This window comes from Gossypium hirsutum, chromosome A03 (genome assembly GCF_007990345.1).
Source record: "Gossypium hirsutum isolate 1008001.06 chromosome A03, Gossypium_hirsutum_v2.1, whole genome shotgun sequence".
Classification (NCBI taxonomy): domain Eukaryota; kingdom Viridiplantae; phylum Streptophyta; class Magnoliopsida; order Malvales; family Malvaceae; genus Gossypium; species Gossypium hirsutum.
The window spans coordinates 55090986-55108957 of NC_053426.1; the positions used below are offsets into that span (position 1 = coordinate 55090986).

Here is a 17972-nt window from a genome sequence, read left to right on the forward strand (position 1 = left end):
GCGACAATCTCATACTCATTAAGTCATTTCTTCTTTGACAAAATATCGTTCATAAACTTCAGATAGTTGGGTATTTGCTCTAAAGCCTCTACCAATGGTATGTTGATATGTAGCTGCTTTAAAACATCCAAGAACTTCTTGAATTGTACCTTTTGTTCCTGCTTGTTCTGTTGAAGTCTTTGAGGATATAGAATTCTAGGTTGATAAGGACAACTTTTTTGATGAGGTAAATATGCGAAAAAGGGTGTTAGCTTTTTAAAATTCACTAGTTTAGGGTTTACCTCATCAGATTTTTCAACATCTAATTTTCTGTTGTAGGAACTTCAAGTGTCAGTTGACTTTCCTCTTTTTTTGTAGGCTCATCTTCAACCACAACCTTTTTAGGTTGCAAAATCTTACCACTTTGTAACTCTACCACTTTTCAATGTTCCTTACCCAAATTTATCAGATTTTCTATGTTGTTCGGCAAGGCTCCTTGCGGTCTACGACGAAGCTCAGTAGTTAAATGACTCATCTGGTTCTCCAAATTTTTTAATGTTTCTTCTTGACTTTGGATGAAGATGTCATTTTTCACCATGCACGCCTTCAACAAGTTCTCCAAACTATTTGATGCTTCAGTTTGAGGTGGTTTTAGGGCTTGTTGGTTAAACCCTTTGGTTTGGTTGGGTTTATGCTATATTTAATTGTTGTTCGGTCTGTTTCCTTGGTTACTCTAGGAAAGGTTTGGATGGTTTCGCCATGATGGATTGTAGAAATTGGATTGTGGTCCTTGCCTATTTTTGTCTTTGATACTAGTTCCTTATGTTGTACACTGATTCGGGATTCGAAGGGTGATTCTCGAAATAATGACCATCCCCACAGTATACGCAAGAAACTACTTCAACTGACTTGTTGATTGAGCTGCAAAATTATTTAAACCATTAGTGATAAAGGCTTTTAACATATAGGAAATAGAAGATAGCTGAGTAGAGAGTAAAGTCAGTGTGTCCACTTCGTGCACTCTAGCTACACGTCTTCTTAAAACTGCTCTATTTGTCGGCCATTAGTAGTTATTACTTGCGACCCTTTTAATGATCTCATAAGCCTCGTTGTAAGACTTAGACAAAATCGCACCATTCGCAGAAGCATCTACTATTAATCTTGTATGTGTGTTGAGACTGTTATACAATGTCTCCAACTAGATACAATGAGGAATCCCATGATGAGGACACTTACGAAGTAATTCCTTGAATCTATCCCATGCCTCATACAAAGACACATCATCTAATTGTTAGAAAGTAGTTATCTCCTTACACAATTTTGCATTCTTACTCAGTGGAAAATATTTTACCAAAAACCTTTCTACTAATTCTTGCAAGGTAGATATTTAACTTGGTGGCAATGAATTCAGCCATGCTCATGCTCGATCTTGAGACTAGTATGGAAATAGTGTCAACCTCAGTGCGTCTTCAGCCACACCAGCTATCTTGAATGAATCACTTACCTCCATGAACAAATGAAGGTGTAAGTGTGGATCTTCCGTGGGCATACCACTGAACTGGCCCACAATTTGGAGTATTTGAAACATCACTGGTTTCAATTTGAAATGGGGTGCCTCGGTATCCAGCCTTCTAATTCCTGGATTTAACTCATTGAAGAGTACCACATTGTATTGTCTAATAGCATGATCCTTATCATCAGCAATAAGGATTGGGTTGTGCACTTGATTAGCTCCATTACCTTGTCCATCGTTTTAATTTCCAAGGTTCATCTCGGCTTGTCTTTAAGTAGATTTTTCGTGTCTTCTTTGTCTAAAAGTTTGCTCAGTTTCAGGGTCAACGGGTAATAGATCAATGATTCGATCTATGCTCATAAAACAATTAAGAATAAATAAAAAAAGAATATTGAACAAATTAGTAGTGTTAGAAATTAAATAAAATAAATAAAAACCAAATTGTAAAAATAATTCACAAAAAAAATGATTAAGGCAATAGTCCCCCCAAAGATGCCAAAAACTTGTAACGGATTCTAACGTGTTTACGCAAGTGTACATAATCTTTCAAGTAATAAGTAAGTAAAAATGAGTTATCATCTCCACAGGGACTGTATAACCTTAAACAATTAATTACAAAATTATAATTAACAATTTGATGTAAAAAACTCAATAAATTCAGATAGTAATGATTAGATTAATTAAATGCAAGAATGATCCCTAATACAATTTCTAATCTAAATGCAATGTACCTAATTGTATGAATGAAGACTTTAGCAACAAAAACAATCAACATTAAATGGGCTATGATAATTACTTTAATCAAATCAACTTATTTTCATCATGCTAACATGTTCAGAATTACTTCCATGGAAACTCTATCTCTTATGGGTTTGGAAACCAAATTAAGTCCAATCGGATCTTTTGCTTAATTAAATATGCATGTTACTAATCATATTAGACTTGTAACACCCTGAACCCGGCCTAGACGTTGTGACCGAATCCGACATGCCACATCGAAGCGCTAAAAACATTTTCTATATTTAGTCCAGAAAATCGTGCTTAGTGTTCAAAGGATGATTTCATTATAGGTTAAAGTGAATGGAAGCTGAGCACCAAGTACGAAACCGGAAAAGAGGAGGTGAGTCCATCGGACTACTTAAGTACCAAGCTCCCTTCGGATCCAATCCTAGACAAGTACACATCCATTGCCACACTTTAAGCTTATTACTTGTCCACGAACAACAAATTAAGTTTAAGTCTATTTAAAATATTTATTTCCTTTGAAAACATTTACGTTGCGGAAGCTTTGCTCGGTTATCGTGATATTTTAAAAATAAGTAACTTTTATAAAACACGCCTAGAGCTAACCAATTTTAAGGAATCAATTTAAGTGATGTGAATCTCAAGTTGAAAATAATTTAAGTAATTTAAAAACCCAAAATAAAAATAATAGAGCGGCCTTATTACAACTTTAACCAAAATATAAATAATCAAAAATAAATGAAAAATTTAAAAGGAAGCTAATTGAAACTTATTTAAAAACCAGAAATTTAATCTCCGTGGCCACTCTGAATCCTGCCCAGCTCCAAGTCCACCAACTAGGGCTCACCTGCAAGGATGGAAGAGAAAGGGGGTGAGTTTGGAAAACTCAGTGTGTATGGAAAACCCATCCAAAGCCCAAGCCAGCTCAAGCCTATTGGGCCTAAGCCCCATTCAGATAACAGCGGGTACTGGGCTGAAGCCCTTTTCAGAATACAGTAAACTGGGCCTTAGCCCTTTTCAGATAACAGTATGGCCCATAGGCCCATTCCAGAACAGAACAGAACAGACATATTCGTGTATGCAAACCCAACCCAGCCTATTACCAACTGCTACACTCCACCCGTACCAGCCCTACACTCCATGTGGGGATTAGCTCAACCCACCCAGCCCTACTCTCCACAGTTGCAGCATTGCTGCTCAAATATCAGTAAGTTGAGGCAAAGCCTCCAGTATGTGGACAAGCCACTTTCAGTACTTCCTCCATCAATAACCCAGTCCCATGCATCAGATAATAATAACATGGCATGCATTAAATAGTAACAATAAAACATGCATTCAGGTCAACCTTAACCCTAGGGGTATATCAGTAATTTTGCTCCTAGGGGTAAAACTGTAAACTTTCCACCTATAAAGGTATTTCAGTACTTTTATCAGTTTTTAAGGGTTCTCATAAATGTTACGGTCCTTACTAGCCCATTTGTCATCGCAGTAATTTATTTATCTCAATTTCGCAATCTTAGCCATTGGGCCCTAAAACCCCTAATGGGCCCTACAGTGTCTATTAGCAATTTAAGCCCATTTAACTCAAGTTTTATGACCAGTTTCTCTGTTTAAGCAGTTTCAATTCTACAGTCTTACAGAACATACTTATTGCCTATTTTTTATATTATATATTATTATTATTACCCATATGGGCCCGTAAGCCCATTGGGCCTAATTTTAGCCTATCGAGGCCCAATTACCGAAGTGCACGAAATTTCACACACAACTAACTTACCACTTTGTGATTTCATATTTAATGATTTCTAAATGTCTTGCGAACACTCGCACACTCACAAGCCCACGAAATACCAAAATTTCGGCATTTCGGCTTTTGCCGAATTGAACTATGAGAGGGTGTTCGATAGACACCTATTTCGTGACGACTGCTACTGAGATCCCTTATGATGTCCTACAATTGATTACCACAATTCTTAGATTGCAACCCACAACAACCAATCCCAATATTCAGCAACCCATAATCGAACCATGCCTTTAAAGCCTTTAGAATCTTACCGTTTTGCCGAAAACCGATGACTAGATCTAAGTCTAGTTGTTCCAAAGATCCAAGCTTTCGATCAAACCTCTAGAAGACACTAATAACCAAAAGAAATTGTTAGTTAAAGACCCTTAAAGCCCTATGCCCAAATCGACAGCCTCCCTAGATTTTAGGGACTTCGGCTCTTCTAAATTGTAAAATAAAACTAGATCTGAGGTGATAAGCACTTACCACTTATTCCTTTTTGATTTCTACGCAGATCTGATGCAGATCTATCCTCTAAATGATAGTAGAACTCGAATCCAGGAGATCTGAAGTTTTGGCTATGAGTCCCTAAATCTATGGTATTTCGGCTTTTTAAGTGATAAAGAAGATGACGGTTTGAGGCTATAACTTTGAAGTAATGTTGCCGACATATACTAAGGGTTTAGAGAAGATGAAAGTTGATCAAAAATAACAAAAATAACTGAAGGATTTTGGCTTGGAGAAATCGGCACAAGAAGTGAGTTTTCGGGATTTTAGCTTTTGTGGAAATCGGCTATGGAGGTTTTGTGGAGGATGGGATTGACAGAGGAGGTGAGTAAGGTGATCAGAAGATTTCGACTAGAATAAAAAGCAAAAAGGAAGAAAGAAAATTGTGGAAAAAGAGAGGAAGAAGAAATTGGCACCAAGGATAAGGAATTTGCGTTTCCGGCTTTTATGAGAACTCAGAAAGGATGAATGACAGTGAAAGCTTTCAGGTGGCTAACCCTAATTCTCCACTACAGAAAAAGAAAAGAACCTAACCCTAATATCAACTAAAAAAATCGGCCCAACCTCCCTAAGGCATGCCGAAATTCACTTAAGTGATCACATGCTAGGCACATGCCTAAAATTAAAAAGTAACCATATGCCTACCTTTCAACTTCAACCCTGGACCTTTAATTCCTTACCAGACGCCATTTCTTTAGGAACTTAGTGGCGCCACCTTGCCACTTTACCAAGGCCTTATTTGTGTCGTAATTTACGAAGTTCTTCTTAGAAGCCCACTTAACCAAGTCTCTTATTCACTTAAAATCCAACTTGATATTTTACCGTATTTAACTTAACCTTGGGCCTTCTGAAGGCCCACTAACACATTTAAGCACAATTCCAATATTCAGAACACCAAAATTTCAAAATTTACCAAAAATCACAAAAACCCGAAAAATCCCAAAAATCAGGGCGTTACAACTCTACCCCCTTAAAGAAATTTTGGCCTCGAAAATTACCTGATCCCAATAATTGAGGGTATTGTTGAAGCATAGTCTCATCTGACTCCTAAGTAGCCTCTTCCTTCCATGATTACGGCACAGTACTTTCACCAACGGAACCAACTTCCTTCTTAAAACTTTAACCTCTCGATCTAAAATTTGCACGGGTTCCTCCTCAAAGGTCAAATCAGTCTTTACCTCAATCTCCTCTATTGGCACAACATGTGAAGGATCCGATCGATATCGTCCTAACATGGACACATGAAAGACATCATGGATTCTGTCCAACTCCGGTGGTAACTCTAACTGATATGCTACTGGGCCTACCAGTTTAGGAGCCCGATAAGGCCCTATAAACCGCGAACTCAGTTTGCCTTTCTTGCCGAACCTCAAGATCTTCTTCCAAGGTGAAACCTTCAAGAAAACCATATCCCCAATAGCGAACTCAATATCTTTTCGGTTTAGATCTGCATACGACTTCTGTCTATCAGATGCCTCCTTTAACTGATCTCTTATCAACTTAACTTTACTTTCAGTACCTGCCACTAATTCTGGTCCAAGCACTTGTCGTTCACCCAACTCTGTCCAACACATAGGCGTACGACATCTTCGCCAATAAAGTGCCTCATATGGAGCCATCTGAAAACTTGCTTGGTAGCTGTTATTGTACGCAAACTCCGCCAATGGCAAGTAGTCCTCCCAACTACCACGAAAATCGATGATACAACCTCTTAACATATCCTTCAAAACTTGAATAACCCTTTCCGACTATCCATCTGTCTGAGCGTGAAAAGCAGTACTGAAATCCAATCGTGTACCCAACGCCTCCTGCAACTTCTCCCAGAACCGAGATGTAAACCTAGGGTCTCGGTCAGAAATAATCGACACTGGCACCCCATGCAGTCGCACTATCTCCGTCACATACAACTTGGCCAACTTTTGCAGTGAGTAATTAGTACGAACAGGTATGAAATGGGCATATTTCGTTAACCTATCCACAACTACCCACACAGAATCTTTCTTGGTGGGTGTCAAAGGTAGCCCACTCATGAAGTTTATAGTTACTCTATCCCACTTCCATAGTGGAATTTTCACCGGTTGCAGTAATCCAGAAGGCAATTGGTGCTCGGCCTTACTGGCACGTCAGACATTACCTAACCAATTCAGTCACCTCTCGTTTTAGTCCAGGCCACCAGTACACCTCTCGCAGGTGTCGACATAACTTATTTCCTCCAGGATGCATAGCACAAGGCCCCCCACGAGCCTCTTTTAGAATTGTCCGCCTCAATTTAAGGTCCTTCGGAATACAAACTCTACCATGAAAGCGCATAACTCTGTCAGTATTCAGTCCAAAATCCTCATTCTCACCATTCTTAACTTGCCGAAACCGAAGAACTAACTGTTTTTCTTTAATCTGTTTAGTCCAAGTAGGCCTCACTTGCAATTCTGCCAACAGACTTCTATCGTCGAACAGACTCAAACATGCAAACAAGGCTCTCAAATCAGCAACAACCCTTTGACTCAAAGCATCAACCACCACATTAGCCTTACCTGGATGGTACTCAATCGAACAGTCATAATCCTTAATCAACTCTATCCATCTTCGTTCCCTAAGGTTTAACTCCTTCTGAGTCAACAGATACTTTAGGCTCTTATGGTCTGTGTATATAATACACTTTTATCCATACAAGTAATGTCTCTAGATTTTCAACGCGAAGATCATTGCTGCTAGCTCTAAATCGTGCGTAGGGTAGTTCACTTCATAAGGCTTAAGCTGTCGCGAAGCATAAGCGACCACCTTACCCTCTTGCATCAGTACGCATCCTAACCCCACATGCGATGCATTGCTATACACAGTGAAGTCCTTCCCAGCTCTGGTTCACTCAACACTGGTGCCTCAGTCAATACCTTTTTCAACTGGTCAAAAGCTTTCTGTTGTTTTTCAGTCCAGACAAATGCTACTCATTTCCGTAACAGTTTCGTCAATGGTGCAGCAATCAAAGAAAATCCCTCTACAAACCTTCTGTAATAGCCTACCAGACCTAGAAAACTCTGAATTTTCGATACTGACTTCGGTGGTTTCCATTCCAAAACTGCCTCAATTTTTCGAGGATCCACTCTAATTCCTTCGGCAAAAACCACATGACCTAGAAAAGTCACTTCTCGCAACCAGAATTCACGCTTACTAAACTTTGCATAAAGTTGCTTCTCTCTCAGCACTTGCAGTACAATACGTAGATGCTCATCATGCTTCTCCTTATTTTCTGAATATACCAGAATATCATCTATAAAAACGACCATGAATCAGTCCAAGTAAGGTTGGAATACTCGATTCATCAGGTCCATGAAAGCTGCAGGTGCGTTCATCAACCCAAACGACATAACCAGAAACTCGTAATGACCATATCGAGTTCTGAATGCTGTCTTATGAATATCCACTACCTTTACCCTTAGCTGATGGTATCAAGATCGAAGGTCAATCTTGGAAAATACCGAAGCTCCTTTAAGTTGGTCAAATAGATCATCAATTCTAGGCAGTGGGTATTTGTTCTTTATCGTCAGTTTGTTCAACTGGCAACAATCGATGAACATACGCATCGTCCCGTCTTTTTTCTTCACAAACAGGACTGGTGTTCCCCATGAAGACACGCTCGGTCTAATGAAGCCTCTATCCAACAACTCTTGGATTTGAGTTTTCTGTTCCACTAACTCCTTCAGTGTTATCCTATAGAGTGCGATGGACACTGAAGCTGTTCCAGGTAGCAAATCGATTCCAAACTCGACTTCTCGATTCGGAGGTAATCCAGGAAGCTCTTCTGGGAAAACATCTCAGAATTCTCTAACAGTTCTGACTGTCTCCATAGTCAGATCCTCAGTTTCAGCTTGGCTTACAAAAGCTAAATATGCCTCGCATCCCTTACGCATCAGTTTCTCAGCCCTCAAAGCCGATACCACGTTGGACAAGTAATCTCTTCATTTTCCAATAATCATTACCTCTTCATCCTCGACAGTCCTTAACACCGTCCTCTTAACTGCACAATCTAGAGTTGCCCTATGCTTGGTCACCCAGTCTATCGCTAGAATCAAATCGAATTCTCCAGACGGTAACTCCATCAAGTCTCCACAAAAAATCCTACCTTGAGTCTCTAAAGTCACCCCCTAAAGAGTTTCTCTACCTTAACCGAGTGACCTAAAGGACTTATCACAGTTACCCCACACACAGTCTCCTCAAAGTGTACACCCAATGCCCCAGAAATGTCACATGTAACATATGAATGAGTTAACCCCACATCTATCAGAGCAGTATAAGGTATGCCAGAAATAAAAAATGTACCAGTTATGACATCAGGTGCATCACCCTCCTCGCGGCGACGAGCAGCATATACCACAGTTGGCTGACGAGCCTCAACATTAATAGTACCCCTGCCAGGTGCCCCACGTCCACGGCCATTGCCACCGCGACCTTATCCACGACCTCTCGTTGGCGGCGGTCCACCTCGCGCAGGTTGCACAGGTTGTACAGCCCCTTGTTTAGCCACCGGAGTCTGGGCTGGCCTCCTAGGACAATCCCTGATCCTATGTTCCCATGACTCACAACGAAGACAAGCCCCAGTACGCTTCCAGCATTTCCCCAGATGCACTCTACCACAATCTCCACAAGCTTGTGGTCTAACTGTGTTCACCAGAACTACTCGAACTGGTTCCTCTATCCTAGCTCTTTTAACATTTCGGTTTGCAGCACCAGCTGGTCCAGTATCCCACCTGAATCGGTTTCGATCCCTATCGTGGTTCTTTCGTTCGGCTTGCTTCACCTCTTTGGCTATCTTAGCCTTCTCTACCAATGCAGCAAAATCGCGCTCTCTCTATGGAACTATCAGCACCCTTAACTCATCCCTGAGGCCATCCTCAAAACGAACACTACGCTCATATTCGGTGGAGACAATGCCACTAGTGTACTGACTCAATCGCAGAAACTTTGCCTCATATTCAGCAACGGTCTTACTACCCTGGGTCAGGTTCAGGAATTCTTTTCTTCGTGCGTCCACGTAGCTAGCTCCGACATATTTCACCTTGAAGGACTGCTTGAACAACTTCCACGTTACCCTCTCAGCTGGGGTACCCTCTCTCATAGTGATCCACCACTGATACACCTCGTCCCGCAGCAACGACACCACTCCTTTTAACTTCTGCTCCACTGAGCAGTCCAGGTCATCCATAATCCACTCTGTGGCTTCCAGCCAGTACTCAGGCACATTTGGGGCTACTCCAGATATGCCCGTAAAAATCTCCGCTCCGTTGGCTCGAAGTCCCTCAGAAATGGACCCCCATTCATGGGCCCGACATTAGCTCCGGCCACTCTTTCCAAAACTCTCAACATGGCCTGGGACAGAGCGTCGTTCCCTGTGGCCCGATCATACGGAGCATCCACCGGTGGTGGTCGTGCCTCACCAGCTGGCATGTGTTCAAAAGATTCGTCCAGCTTGAGTACTACCTCAGCCTCGACCACGGCCTCTTCCCCGAACAGCTCTCGTACTCATATCGATTTATCTGATTACGAATTTTATGACATTAGTTTACTGTTTCTATTGTTTATTATAGAATATCTTATGAACACATAAAGTTTTAGAGTTGTTCTTGCGCAATCGCAATTTAGCTACTATCTCAGTTTCCTAGGGCTTAGTTTACCCTACAGTCTCAGTTTTGTAGCCTTAATACTACCTTATCTATAGTACCATATCTAAGGCTCAGTACTATCTACAGTATTATTTTTAGTACAGTACAGTATATATAGAGCAGAAAGATAATTACAGACTTGGTGCCGGGGATTCAGTGTGCCACCTTATTAGATTTCAGGCATACGCAAAAGATTTAGGCCTTTTTAAAATCCATTTCTCAAACATTTGATTTAAAGAAACCAAGTTTGAAAATTTGTCTCCATTAACCAGAAAATTTATTTTTAAAGGTCGAATTTTTCCAAAAATACCCTCTTTGGGCTTAAAGTTTTGAAAACCTTTTTGGACCCGATCCACAGCTGACTTGTTGCAACCTGGCTCTTATACCACTAAATGTAACACCCTAAACCCGGCCTAGACGTTGTGACCGTATCCGACGTGCCACATTGAAGTGCTAAAATTTTTTTCTATATTTAGTCCAGAAAATCGTGCTTAGTGTTCAAAGGATGATTTCATTATAGGTTAAAGTGAATGGAAGCTGAGCACTAGGTAGGAAATCGGAAAAGAGGAGGTGAGTCCATCGGACAACTTAAGTACCAAGCTCCCTTCGGATCCAATCCTAGACAAGCACACATCCATTGCCGCACTTTAAGCTTATTACTTGTCCACGAACAACAAATTAAGTGTAAGTCTATTTAAAATATTTATTTCCTTTGAAAACATTTACGTTGCGAAAGCTTTACTCGGTTATCGTGATATTTTGAAAATAAGTAACTTTTATAAAACGCGCCTAGAGCTAACAAATTTTACGGAATCAATTTAAGTGATGTGAATCTCAACTTGAAAATAATTTAAGTAATTTAAAAACCCAAAATAAAAATAATAGAGCGGCCTTATTACAACTTTAACCAAAATAGAAATAATCAAAAATAAATGCGAAATTTAAAAGGAAGCTAATTGAAGCTTATTTAAAAAATAGAAATTTAATCTCCGTGGCCACTCTGAATCCCGCCCAGCTCCAAGTCCACCAACTAGGGCTCACCTGCAAGGATGGAAGAGAAAAGGGGCGAGTTTGGAAAACTCAGTGTGTATGGAAAACCATTCCAAAGCCCAAGTTAGCTCAAGCCCATTGGGCCTAAGCCCTATTCAGATAACAGCGGGTATTGGACTGAAGCCCTTTTCAGAATACAGTAAACTGGGCCTTAGCCCCTTTTCAGATAACAGTATGGCCCATAGGCCCATTCCAGAACAAAACAGACATATTCGTGTATGCAAACCCAACCCAGCCTATAACCAACCGCTACACTCCACCCGTACAGCCCTACACTCCATGTGGGGATTAGCTCAACCCACCCAGCCCTACATTCCACAGTTGCAGCATTGCTGCTCAGATATTAGTAAGGGGCAAAGCCTCCAGTATGTGGACAAGCCACTTTCAATACTTCCTCCATCAATAACCCAGTTCCATGCATCAGATAATAATAACATGGCATGAAGTAAATAGTAAAATCAAACATGCATTCAGGTCAACCTTAACCCTAGGGGTATATCAGTAATTTTGCTCCTAGGGGTAAAACTGTAAACTTTCCACCTATAAAGGTATTTCAGTACTTTTATCAGTTTTTAAGGGTTCTCATAAATGTTGCGGTCCTTACTAGCCCATTTGTCATCGCAGTAATTTATTTATCTCAATTTTGCAATCTTAGCCATTGGGCCCTAAAACCCTTAATGGGCCCTATAGTGTCCATTGGCAATTTAAGCCCATTTAACTCAAGTTTTATGACCAGTTTCTTGGTTTAAGCAGTTTTGATTCTACAGTCTAACAGAACATACTTATTGCCTATTGTTTTATATTATACATTTTTATTATTATTACCCGTATGGGCCCGTAAGCCCATTGGGCCCAGTTTTAGCCTATCGAGGCCCAATTACCGAAGTGCACGAAATTTCACACACAACTAACTTACCACTTTACGATTTCAGATCTAATGATTTCTAAACATTTTGCAAGCACTGGCACACTCACAAGCCCATGAAATGCCAGAATTTCGGCATTTTGGCTTTTGCCGAATTGAACTATGAGAGGGTGTTCAATACACACCTGTTTCGCGACGATTGCTACTGAGATCCCTTATGATGTCCTACAATTGATTACCACAATTCTTAGATTGCAACCCATAACAACCAATCCCAATATTCAGCAACCCATAATCGAACCATGCCTCTAAAGCCTGTAGAATCTTCCCTTTTTACCGAAAATCGATGATTAGATCTAAGTCTAGTTGTTCCAAAGATCCAAGCCTTCGATCAAACCTCTAGAAGACATTAATCACCAAAATAAATCGTCGATTAAAGACCTTTAAAGCCCCATGCCCAAAACGACAGCCTCCCTAGATTTTAGGGACTTCGTCTTTTCTAAATTGTAAAATAAAACTAGATCTGAGGTGATGAGCACTTACCACTTATTCGTCTTTGATTTCTACGTAGATCTGATGCAGATCTATCCTCTAAACGATAGTAGAACTTGAATCCAGGAGATCTGAAGTTTCGGCTATGAGTCCCTAAATCTATGGTATTTCGGCTTTTTAAGTGATGAAGAAGATGACGATTTGAGGCTATAACTTTAAAGTAATGTTTCTGACAAATACTAAGGGTTTAGAGAAGATGAAATTTGATCACAAAGAACAAAAATAACTGAAGGATTTTGGCTTGAAGAAATCGGCACAAGAAGTGAGTTTTCGGGATTTCGGCTTTTATAGCAATCGAGTATGGAGGTTTTGTGGAGGATGGGATTGACAGAGGAGGTGAGTAAGGTGATCAGAAGGTTTTGGCTAGAAGAAAAAGAAAAAAGGAAGTAAGAAAATGGAGGAAAAATAGAGGAAGAAGAAATCGGCACCAAGGAGAAGGAATTTGCATTTTCGGCTTTTGTGAGAACTCAGAAAGGATGAATGACAATGAAAGCTTTCAGGTGGCTAACCCTAATTCTCCACGATAGAAAAAGAAAAGAACCTAGCCCTAATATCAACTAAAAAAATCGGCCCAACCTCCCTAAGGCATGCTGAAATTAACTTGAGTGATCACATGCCCGGCACATGCCTAAAATTAAAAAGTAACCATATGCCTACCTTGCAACTTCAACCCTTGACCTTTAATTCCCTACCAGACGCCATTTCTTTAGGAACTTAGTGGCGCCACCTTGCCACTTTACCAAGGCCTATTTGTGTCGTAATTTACGAAGTTCTTCTTAGAAGCCCACTTAACCAAGTCTCTTATTCACTTAAAATCCAACTTGATATTTTACCGTATTTAACTTAGGCTTGGGCCTTCTAAAGGCCCACTAACACATTTAAGCACAATTCCAATATTCAGAACACCAAAATTTCAAAATTTACCAAAAATCACAGAAACTTGGCACCAGTGGCCAGGGCTATGATTTTTTGACCGATCAATCCTGTGCCTATAGAAGTGTAGGCAACGGCTGTAGGACCAAGTTCCTTATATCGGAAAAAGATCTCTTAGGGTGGCTTATACATTACTTTGGGATCAAGCTTGGCTTCCCTATTCCCCCCATCATATTAAGGATTCCTTGTGCCTCCTAAGTCTGTAACCACATGATCCTGTGTACTTCCCAAGCATGTGTCTGTATTCAAAGTTGCTTGTGACCCCAATATTAAGCCCCTTTGATGACAACGGCTTACTATGGGGCGTAAGTTGAGTTTGTTGGGTTGTTCTTTACTCGACTAAGCCCCAGTGGGATTTTTCCCTTCATAGCTATTGCACCAAGCTGTTGTGGTGTACCCTCGCTCATTGTTCCTTCCGCTCCCCTACTAATACATTGGTTGGGTGGGTTGTTGGTTGGTGTGCATGGAAGCTACTACTAATATGCAATGGGCATATGAGTGGTGTTTTGGTTGTGTGTATTGGTAGGCTCCATGCTACTCATATCAAACTATCAAGCCGCACTCCTTTTCATCTCCCTTTGTTCTATATGAACTCTAGGGGTGTGATTGGGATCCTATAATGTGTACCTAATCAGATGGAATTTTGGATGTGTTGTCATCCCTTTTCTATCTTGTTCCCTTTGGGGTGCATGGTAGACATAAATTGTAACCTGTGTCCCACGTGTGCCCCTTTAAATCGACATGGCTGTGTCAGTGCATTGGTGCTCAATCGTGCTTTCAGATGCGAAACATATTTTTGAGAGTAGGGTTCAATCCATTATTTGTCGATGCCTATGCATTTTCTCTCGTGACACAAATGATGCTCGCACTCTATTATGACCTCTTTGCTGCTCACGTGGCATGTTGAGGACCATGCAGTGTCGACGGAGGAATACTACTTGGTTAATCCTGCTAGGAGTCATATACTTGTCTCAAAGATTAAACCATGCATGTGTAAGTGGCACGAACTTAGATTTTTCCCAAGCAATCCATGTGGCCTTAGGTAGTTTCTTCACTCTAAAAACACCTAAGTCACCCTAACTCCCGTTAATTGAGGATTCAAAGGAATTCCTCTAAGGCACCCACGAAAAACAAGTGGAAGAATGAAAATTGAAAGAACTTAAAAGATGAACAAAGCCACAGAAAAGTAAGAACACTAGAGCAAAAATTTTGAGTGAAGAATTTACTCACTGAATTTACAATGAGGGGGAGAGGCCTCTATTTATAGTTGTGCCTCCCTAAAATCAATGGTACAGATCAAAGTCTATCAATGGCTAAGGTTAAAAGCTATCTACAAATCAAATCTCTAAGATTATAGAATCGTATCTTCTAAAGATTACATATCATATCTAAGATTATATATCTTTGAAGATCTCGTTCCTTATTTTCCAAGCTTTGTATATAGGCCTTCAATCTCTTCAAGCAACGGGCTAGTTCGATTAGGCCAAATGACCTTATTTGAACATGATTGATCATACAAGTAGGCCATGTTTACAGGCTCCCATATGCAACCCATGACATTCTCCCTTACCTGTTATAGTGACACCTTCGTCGTGTCCTCAGGGAACTGGTGCCACATGTTTAAGGAACAAATAAGTTGCCTCCTTAGCAGGGTACTCTTTGGTAGCTAGAATGAACACTACATACTTTGAAAACCTTTCCACCACAACAAGAATACTTGCAAACCCATCAGACTTAGGCAAACCAACAACTAAACCCATGGATACACTCTACCATGGTCTTTCCAGAATGGGCAAGGGTTGTAGCAAATCGGCCGGAGTCTTTAACTCAACCTCGTCTTGTTGGCATACTAGAAAATTTTTCACATAGGTCTCCACATCATCACCTATGTGAGGCCGATAGTAATGATCCTCTAAAAGGTCGAATGTGCGGTGCATTCCTAGATGGCCCGCCCATCTCGAGTCGTGATACTCCTTCATGACTTGTACAATTTACCATAATGAGGCATATAAAGACGGTGCCCATGAATGTATAACAACTCACCTTCAAACAAAAATATCCTCGTTTTCCCCTCATTAGCAAGCTTGATCAAGTTTTTGGCTGTGGGATCATAGGACAATCCCTTTCAAATGCTCTCCAATAAAGACCCATCAAGTTTGATTACCAAAAATTCCATCTTTCAGCTAAATGCATCAGCCATAGTGTTGGCACTTCCTGACTTATACTCTATCGTGAAATAAAACTCTGCTTGGAAAACCCACCAACGAGCCTATTTGGGAGAACATTTTTTAGGTTAGAAAATAACTATTGGCAACATTATTGGTAAAGACCACGAACCTGGAACCCAGTAAGTAATGCCTCCATGTGTGCAAGCAATGCACCACAGTAGCCATCTCCTTTTCTTGGACTGTGTACCTCCATTCTGTCTCATTAAGCTTTCAACTCTCGAAAGTAATTGGATGCCCGTGTTACATCAGTACTCCCCCAATGGCATAATTTGATGCATCTGTGCGTACCTCATACGACTTCGAATAATCCAACAAAGTAAGTACAGGCTCCCTCGTCATCACTTGCTTCAATTGATTAAAGGCTTTCTCGCATTGAGGATCCCGATCTCATACCTTACCCTTTTTCAACATGTTTGTCAAGGGTGCAGTAATTTTGGAGGAGCCTTTTATGAACTGTCGATAATAATTCACCAACCCGAGGAATGATCTCAACTCTATCACCTTGGTTTGTGGCTCCCACTCAACAATGGCCCGAATTTTCCTCTCATCCATTCGAATCTTTCCACCTCCTACAATATGGCATAGAAATGACACCTCTAGTTGGGAAAATGAGCACTTCTCGTCTTTGAAAAACAACCCATTTTCCCTTAAAGTTTGGAACGCTTCCCTCAAATGTTCCACATGTTCCTCGAGTGACTTGCAATACACCACAATATCATTAAGGTAAACAACCACAAAATGACCTAGGAAAGGGTGAAGTACCTTATTCATTAGGGTGTAAAATGTAGCTAAAGCATTCGTGAGTCCGAAGGGAATCACAAGAAAATCATACGAAGCATACCACGTCACACAAGCTATCTTTGGCTCGTCCCTCTTGGCTATTCGAACTTGATGTTACCCAGATCTGAAGTCCAACTTGGTGAACCATCTCGCACTACCAAGTTGATCAAATAATTTCGCAATAAAGGGAATAGGGTACTTGTTCTTCGTAGTGATCTTGTCTAAGGCTTGAAAATCGATTCAGATCCTCAACGTCCCATAATGTTTCTTTTAGAACACTGGCACACTGAACGGAGATTTAGATGGCCTAACGAATCCTGCATCTAAAAGCTCCATCAACCATTTTCGCAACTCTTCTAATCCTGGCAGAGACATACAATATGGGGTCCTTGTTGGTGGCTCCATGTTGGGCACTAACTCGATCATATGGTCTACCTCCCTCTTTGAAGGCAACTTCTTAGGTAACTTGGTAGGCATCACATCTTAAAAAGACATCAATAACTGGCCCACTTCCTTCGGGATCTCACCAACTAACTTCACGGCTTCCTCGACCTTATCAAATTGGATTGCCGACAATATTTTTCCTTTTATGCTTCCGTTCCTTTTCATTTTGATCATGCACTGATGGTTCAAATCCAAAATCACCATGTACTTACCAAAAGAAAAAAATAGACGTATAAACCTAGTCAAGGAAACTTAATCCAACCTCAAAATCATAGTCATCAAGTGGTATTACCTTAATAGTTGCCTTACCAGTCAAATCGCCAAGTTAGAGATCCACTCGCATTGTAACCCCCTTGACTGGAATGCTTTTTGAGTTCACCATCTTGATCCAACCAAACTCATTTTGGATCTTGAGACCAAGTTTACGAGTAGTCTCTTCGAACATGAACAAATCAGACTCACCTATGTCAACAAGCATAATCAATTCTCTACCAGCCACCATGATGTCTACAAACATCAGACCATGACTCATCTTGTCTTCAACACCCCCTAGTATCGAACCAAGATTGTTGTCTGCATTATCTACCTCCTCATTTTCTTTCATATTATAAAGTTCGGCCTTCTTCGGATGGTCCCTGATCATATGTGGACCATCACAATGGAAGAAACTTAAAGACCCATTCTTCTTTTTATCCCAAGGCTTCTGACCATTGCCATTCCTAGCAAGCTTGTCTTTATCTTCACCACTATTGCACTTTGGTTTGAATTTGGGCTTGAAAGACTCAGTCTTGCCTTTCTTTCCACAAAGCTCGACAAATAATTCTACTACAATCATGGCATTCGTAAGCCCTTGGACTCCTCGACATTGCAACTCTTGCTTCACCTTGGTTTCAACTTATATATGAAGGAAAAATGCCTATTTCTCAACTATATTAGAGAT

General features: G+C 40.6%; 1 protein-coding gene and 1 non-coding gene across 2 annotated transcripts; one reads left to right on the top strand and one right to left on the bottom strand.

Moving 5' to 3' along the window:
- Positions 1–1193: 1193 nt before the first annotated feature.
- LOC121225913 (small nucleolar RNA R71) lies at positions 1194–1300 on the top strand. Its single transcript, XR_005923820.1, has one exon. It is a non-coding gene; the product is annotated as a small nucleolar RNA R71 (small nucleolar RNA).
- Positions 1301–16195: 14895 nt separating this feature from the next.
- Positions 16196–17065, bottom strand: LOC121218128 (uncharacterized). Its single transcript, XM_041094820.1, has 3 exons — positions 16868–17065; positions 16650–16742; positions 16196–16504 (listed from the first exon to the last, which is right to left on the bottom strand). Exons 1-3 carry the CDS (start codon positions 17063–17065, stop codon positions 16196–16198), a joined length of 600 nt encoding a protein of 199 aa, XP_040950754.1.
- Between the last annotated feature and the right edge of the window lie 907 nt (positions 17066–17972).

Excerpts from the sequence above, each read along its gene's own strand:
- LOC121218128 (XM_041094820.1), bottom strand. The coding sequence starts at position 17,065 with ATGCCTACCAAGTTACCTAAGAAGTTGCCTTCAAAGAGGGAGGTAGAC. Across the intron at positions 16,743-16,867 it reads AATCTCCGTTCAGTGTGCCA|TGCGAGATGGTTCACCAAGT; the intron begins GTGTTCTAAAAG and ends TCAACTTGGTAG. Across the intron at positions 16,505-16,649 it reads AAGATAGCTTGTGTGACGTG|TCACTCGAGGAACATGTGGA; the intron begins GTATGCTTCGTA and ends GTGTATTGCAAG.